This window comes from Alosa sapidissima, chromosome 1, assembly GCF_018492685.1.
Source record: "Alosa sapidissima isolate fAloSap1 chromosome 1, fAloSap1.pri, whole genome shotgun sequence".
NCBI classification, from domain to species: domain Eukaryota; kingdom Metazoa; phylum Chordata; class Actinopteri; order Clupeiformes; family Clupeidae; genus Alosa; species Alosa sapidissima.
The window spans coordinates 13947061-13953716 of NC_055957.1; the positions used below are offsets into that span (position 1 = coordinate 13947061).

The 6656-nt window shown below is 41.5% G+C and overlaps 1 protein-coding gene across 1 annotated transcript; it reads left to right on the forward strand.

The window, feature by feature from the left end:
- The first annotated feature begins 520 nt into the window (after positions 1-520).
- On the forward strand, positions 521-2311 carry ankrd45 (ankyrin repeat domain 45). Its single transcript, XM_042085171.1, has 5 exons — positions 521-799; positions 1110-1277; positions 1367-1461; positions 1573-1711; positions 2180-2311. The coding sequence occupies exons 1-5, from the start codon at positions 562-564 to the stop codon at positions 2209-2211; spliced, it is 672 nt and encodes a 223-aa protein (XP_041941105.1). The 5' UTR covers positions 521-561; the 3' UTR covers positions 2212-2311.
- The last annotated feature ends 4345 nt before the right edge of the window (positions 2312-6656 follow it).

Genomic DNA, 6656 nt, shown 5'->3' on the forward strand with positions numbered 1-6656 from the left:
GTTATTAGTTATTTCTTTAACTGTAGCTTACCAATTGCCTAGATATGCCAAATACATTCAAAACTGAAATGTGTTCCAGGACGTCACCTGCCAGACATAGAATATAGATAGATAGATACTTTATTGATCCTCAAGGGGAAATTCAAGGGTCTCATAGCATACAGACATAACACACAACATGCACTTACAGCAGAAATGGTAAACAACATGCAAAAAGTAGTCCAACATTAGTCCAACAGTGCAAGAGTAAGGTCTAGAGACCAGCATAAATAATATAGACGAATAGGAGAGTAAAGTAAAACAGTAGTGAAAACATTAGGCTGTGTACAATAGTAAAACAGTAGTAAAACAGTAGTAAGCAGTAGTGGGCAGTCAGTACTCAAAAACATGGACATGGAGAGGGTGGAGAGGAAGACAGACTAAGCAGAGAAGTATATCACTCGATCCTCTTTGTGATCTGTGTAAATTTAGAAGTCGGGAATGTGGTGGACACGGTGCAGTAAACTTGTAACAACTGGTATCTATGGAGACGGAAACAAACATGACCTCCAACTTGCGAAAATGCAATCCAGTAACTGTGTTGGTTCTGTTTACCAGTTAGCATTGGCAGGTGACGTCCCGGGAATACAGTCCATTCTGGAAAATGAGAGTGCTACCAATGAAGAACGATCTAATTTGTTATGGGAAGAGGATGACATCGGAAGAAATGCCTTGTTTGCTGCAAGTATGCTGGGACGAAGCAATGTGGTTCGTGAACTTGTAAAACACGGTGCTGATGTGAATACCTGGACCGTCAGGGGTAGGCACTAAGCTTTTTACAGGCTAGACCCCCCCCCAGTATTGCAGTATGCAGTATTGCAAATTGGCTATCTTGTCTATCTTACAGTTAACGTCACATAAAAACAAGAACACAGCTCATCACATCATCAAAAATTACTTAGGCCTTTCAAAGCCATGTTATATTCATGTTGCCTAGACTAGGCCTAGGCTATGCATGGCTGTGTGGTTGCGTTGTTGCTTCTAGAAAAACAAAACAATCATTAGGCCTATAGATTTTGAATTGATTCTATATGAGATTTCTATTGATTTAATTTTGTTTACACCTCTAGGTTATTCTCCATTGCACTATTCTGCCCTTTGGGGTCAACTCGATACTCTGAAAACTTTGGTGGAACTTGGTGCCGACATTCAAGCTATAAACTTTCGTAGGGAACGGGCAAAGGAGGTTGCATCTCGTTATTCAAAAATGGATTGTGCTGATTATCTTTCCTGGGCTGGTGAGGGGAGATAAAGTTTCAAACATCAGAGAACTGTTTTCAAGGGGTTCCAGGTTCCACAGGTCTAACATTTATTGCATCCTCCTCAGAGGCCAAACAGAGGTTGCAGTCATATATTACAATGGTTCGAGAAACCATAGCGGATCCAGAGAGAATTCAAGGGAAACTGAGCAAGGAGGATAAGGTAACTCTACCACTACTGATAACTCTGACATTCTTCTCCTCCTTCTTGTTATTGTGGTTGCGTTGTTGCTTCTAGATGCTACATCATAGCCTACATCTTATATTCTTTTAGAATGTCTGTAATAACACATGCACAGCAAAGTCAGATTGGATCCTGAATTCCAAAAACCCAACGACTCAAGACTTCTGTGAACAGAGAAAACATATTGAAGATGTCCTTTCTCCCATTTTGGCCAAGTTAACACCTCAAGGTAATATACAGTTTAATGATCACCCACACAGTTAAAGCAACACCAAAGAGTTTTTTGTACCTTAAAATAATGTTTCCAAAATCGTTTCAGTGGATCAACTCGTAACAGGGTGAACGGCACTCTTTCTGCATTCACTTCTATCAGCTATAACCGCACTATGTAAGTTTGCCGGATCGGGTAGCGGATCTGTAGTTCGGTGGAATGAGACATGAGAAACTACAAATTTGACTTGCATCTGATGTCGCAATACATCGTACTTTCATAAAATCAGGCAACATATTCTACCTTGTCTGTGGACATTGTTATTGGCAAAGCCTGTGCTGGATAAACAAATAGTGCGTGCGACAGAGGAAAAGTTCTTTGGTGTTGCTTTAAAGTGCCAAAGTAACCCCCACCCTACAACAATGCTCCATTTTATATACTTTGCCAAATTGTGATACACTTGTCATTTTCTCTTTGTTTTTACAGCTGATGCAACTTCCAAAGTGAATAAGCAGTGATGGCTATTTGGATAATTAAAGGTTGATTTTCCCAAAATATTCTGCTTTAAACTTGAACCTTACATCCTCACAAAATAAAGAAATGTATTTCAAATTTTAACCAGTAGGTGTCTCAGTGGTGTTGTTTTGTTTTTTTAAAGAAATGCCCAGTGAGCCTAATGGATTTCTTATACAGGCCTATTATTTTCATTCTTGATAAGCTTCTTTAAAATAGGGTAGGGTATAGATTAAATGTTGTAGGTTGTTTTCTGCTACATGGTTTGTGTTAGCTAAACCTATACCAGCGGAATTTCCTGAAATGCTTTCTCTATAGTTTGCACACAAAAAACAACTTATATTCCATAATAAGTTGATGTCACTTATTATAATCACCCCTCTATGTCAGAGGAAAGACTCTGAAGGGCAATATAAAATTTACACAGTGCAGATCTTTTTATTATGCTAAAGTTAAATTATTATTTAAACATTATATATATATATATATATATATATATATATATATATATATATATATATATATATATATATATATATTTCCATCAAGTTTCCATATTATGTATCCTAAATAGGCCTGCACAAAAAAATTCCTAGGTCTTAGCCACCTCATTGTGCGTTTTTGTGATTTAGATGATTGGAACACAAGCCTTTTTCTTTGGGTAAAATAAATAAAATACTATTAGAAAAGTATTCTCAGTTTTAAGACAGAAAAAATGCCTGGGACTATTGAAAAGAATGACCAACAATATTAACCTGGAAGTGGCCATGTGAATCGAACTACTCGGATATCCTCTTGTCTTCCCTGACTCCCTTGAATCGAGACTGGCAAAGGCATGTGATTGAGGTGGAAACTGGTCTGGATTTTTAAATGTGAAGGGACTGCTGTGCTGACCCCGTTGTCGGAGCTGGTAACACCAGTCGTTCAAGACACCGGGAGGTATTTGAAAATTCAACAATGGACTTATTACAGGAACTATAACAACAGTTTTCCGTCCAGGCAACTAGGCTGAAAACTTCTGTCATTGATTTGGATAGCTTTAGAGTGCAGACGACGTTCTGAGTCTATTGTGCAGTTGTCGCTAACGTTGGATTTCGCTAAGGCGGTGGAGTCATCGGCAATGTATTGGAGCCACTGCCCACAGCTAACATTAGCGTTAGTAACTGTTAGTTAGCAGCAAAACAGGACAGTGCTCAAATAACATTACCTCTTAATACGTCTTTATTCTGTTTAAATATGTTTATACATTCAGAACAGTAGCTTTAATGGTAAACGAAACGTTATTTTCAATGCCTACCCAGTGGGAGAACATCTGGGTTGCAGTGAGGAATATGCAGTTACATTACCTTTACCTAGCCAACAAGTTATTTAGCGAACCATCTAACTAGGGAAGTTGTGGTTATTGTACAGTGTTGTCAATGTGACCATATACTGATTACTTTAGGTATCCAGTTCAATTCAAAGAATCTTTCGTCGGGAGTTTAACACGTGTGCAGCCTGGATAGAATTTTGGATTCTAGCGTAAGGGCTAAACAAAGAAGATGAGACATGCATTTATTGAAACAATTATGAATTTGGACAGTTATTAAGTTTTTTAACAAAATTGAAACAGTGCTCTACATCTTCACAAGTGCAAAGTAGGTGTTTTCAATTGAACGAATATTTCTCGATTACTGACACCGGTGCAACACTACACTACGTTACAGCACAGCCAACAGAGGGTTTATTTTTCCTTCATTTTCTCACGGAAACGTCGTGGACTTTCTGGACATGGACTCACTATCAGTACCTGGGATTTACCGTGGAGGTATATGTATGGAGACTGATTCGACCGCTGGCGACGTGGACAGTATTCAGGGGGGAATGGTGTCTTTGGACCCTGTGCTTGACGGCATTTTGATGGATTCATTTTGCCAGCAACAAGGCTGGATGCGCGTATACGGTAAGCAGCATTTCATTGTTGTGTCCAGCTGCTGTATTTCTGACTGGATGAATGAGTTTCGCAATGGGCGCTCAGGTTGAAAGGTCAGCGGCAATTCGCACCTAGCACATCCATCAGACCAAATGTGATGTAAATACAGCATAAACACTGTAAGATAAACGCACTGCAGCTAAATTTGATGTTGCAGTCCATTATACCGCACCTCCCTTTGCTGATTTTAGTGCTGTTTCGTAAAGAGATCATTGCCACGCCAGCATATGCCATCATTGGTAAATTATACCTTGGATCACTGAGTCCTTCCACAGGCTATAAGTGTAAGCTTTCTTGAGCTAACGGGGCTCTCTATCCACTCCCTTATTTCTAACAACACAACGGAAAGGATGTATTACGAAGTTTCTACATCATTGATTGCTGGCAGATACTTTTCACCGCTGTACACACTTTCCATGTCCGTCAACAGACTTGATACGTCAAGTGAAGCACTCTCCTTATTATATTACCGGTTAGTGATGATGTCCACTCAACATTCTTTCCCCATTTCTACATAGCTGCCATCCTGATCTCAGCAAAACTGAGGGTGCAACTTAAGAGATCAAAGTTACTCAGGCGCCGAACAATTCAGTTAGAATTGACTGACAATGCTGGTCAATAATGCCTCATGGAATAAAGCATACTATTTCATGTTGAGACTTCTTCACAGTGTATATTGGATGTTTGCACAAGATGAACAAACAGGTGTGAACCATTGACTGTATGTGAACAGGAGTAGCAGTTGCATTAAAAGCTATCATGTTGACTAATTGTGGTTCATTGTTGTAGGCCATGATGGATCAGTTCTAATTTATCATCTGATCATAAAACTATTAATTCATTCCGCCATTGTATTATGCTTAAGGAATAGCCTACATCAGTTCCTATAAATAGGCTTAAACAATAATAGCCCAAGTCAAAGCATCACAAGATAACAAGTAATCAAGTTTTACTGTAAGTAGTAATCGGCATATCAGTAGTGCTGTATGACCGACTGGTTTAGATATTGACAGAAGTGTCTGCAATTTGGATAATTACTCAAATGTTTGGAGAAAAATACTTTATGAATGTATGATCTACCTGTATGCACAGCACAATCAGTATGAAACATGTCTTGTAATCTTTATATAGCCACTGCATATTGGGGAAAACTGTTATGCCGGAATACTTGGAGCGGAGCCTGGTTATAGTTTTGTTCTGTCTTGGTCAGAGTAGCTTCTCCACTCAGGGAATTTTCAGAGCACCGGGAATGTGAAGTTGCTTGGCATGGTTACCTGTCTCCTGTACTTTCCCCAATGTTTACAAATTTGAGTCTTGTTGCATTCTGAAGGTGGCAACAAGCTCTTACTGGCCTGCCTTTCAGGAGCGAGATGAGTATGAGCCAGGGATGAGTCATGCCTGATGGGACCTTTTTTCTTCCCCTCTCTCTCGCTCTCTGGCTCTCTGCACTGCATGGTCCAGCAGCATGCCAAAATCAGATACCATAGGGGCTCCCACACCATGAGTAAAGACTCTGTCATCATGCTGCGTTCCCTCAGCAGTGCTTAGGCCAAGGCGGGAGGAGAGCTCTGGACGGAGGTGAGGGGGCGTTCTCCTGGTCAAGCGCACAGCCCACACGTCTCACAGGGGCCTTTTGTCTCTTTTTCCGCGCATGACATCAGGTTCTTATGGGGGTTCCATCATGACTATTTCTAGTTATGACTTGGTCATTTCATGGGAAAGTGACCTGCAAGGGGGAGAGGTTGGAGACCCTGCCGTCTTTATTGGCCGCACGTTTTTGATTCGCTGTTTTGGTTCACATCCGTGTGTTTATTTGAACAAGAAGGGCGATGTTGATTGCCCAACCAATGTTGTGTCACTGCCTAAAAGCAGAGAGTGGTATCCGGTCTGTCTGGGAGACTTTATGATGAAATGTGTGTGTGTGAGGGTTAAATTCCCTCCCCTCCCATTGGATCTGATGCCTGTCGTTATCACCGTAAGCAGCACAGGGCCAGAAACAGGTTGAGGGAGGAGGAGAGCGATTGTCTTTTGTGATGTATTTTTGGAGGTGGTTGTGTGGGTGTGTGCGGCTCTATTGTAAATCACTTAAGTCAGCTCCTTGGCATGCTGAATGGCACTGTTCTGTCTGCCTGGTTTTGGGTGTGGGCCGGTTTTGACAGCACGTCTCGGGGGTTTCGGTCAAAACACGAGCCCTCCCTCACATCCCTCCTCTGGCTCTGAGGGTGGATAACCGACTCAAGCTGCCAGCGCTCTGCTTCTGAGCTGTTTGCTTGTCTGTGGCATGTTGTTTCATGGTGGTGGTGGTGGCGTTGCTTACAAGACGAGAGTGTTAGAGGTTTTGTAAGGCAGGGGTGGGGGGAGGAGGAGGCACTGCTGGGGGATAGCATATCCATGGGGGGAGTGCTGGCTGGAGAGGCAGCCGTGAATGGCGGGATTGTGTCGGTAGACAGCTCTAGCCCTGTCTCAGGATGTGTGACC

Excerpts from the sequence above, each read along its gene's own strand:
- ankrd45 (XM_042085171.1), top strand. The coding sequence starts at position 562 with ATGCAATCCAGTAACTGTGTTGGTTCTGTTTACCAGTTAGCATTGGCA. Across the intron at positions 1,278-1,366 it reads TGATTATCTTTCCTGGGCTG|AGGCCAAACAGAGGTTGCAG; the intron begins GTGAGGGGAGAT and ends CATCCTCCTCAG. Across the intron at positions 1,462-1,572 it reads AACTGAGCAAGGAGGATAAG|AATGTCTGTAATAACACATG; the intron begins GTAACTCTACCA and ends ATATTCTTTTAG.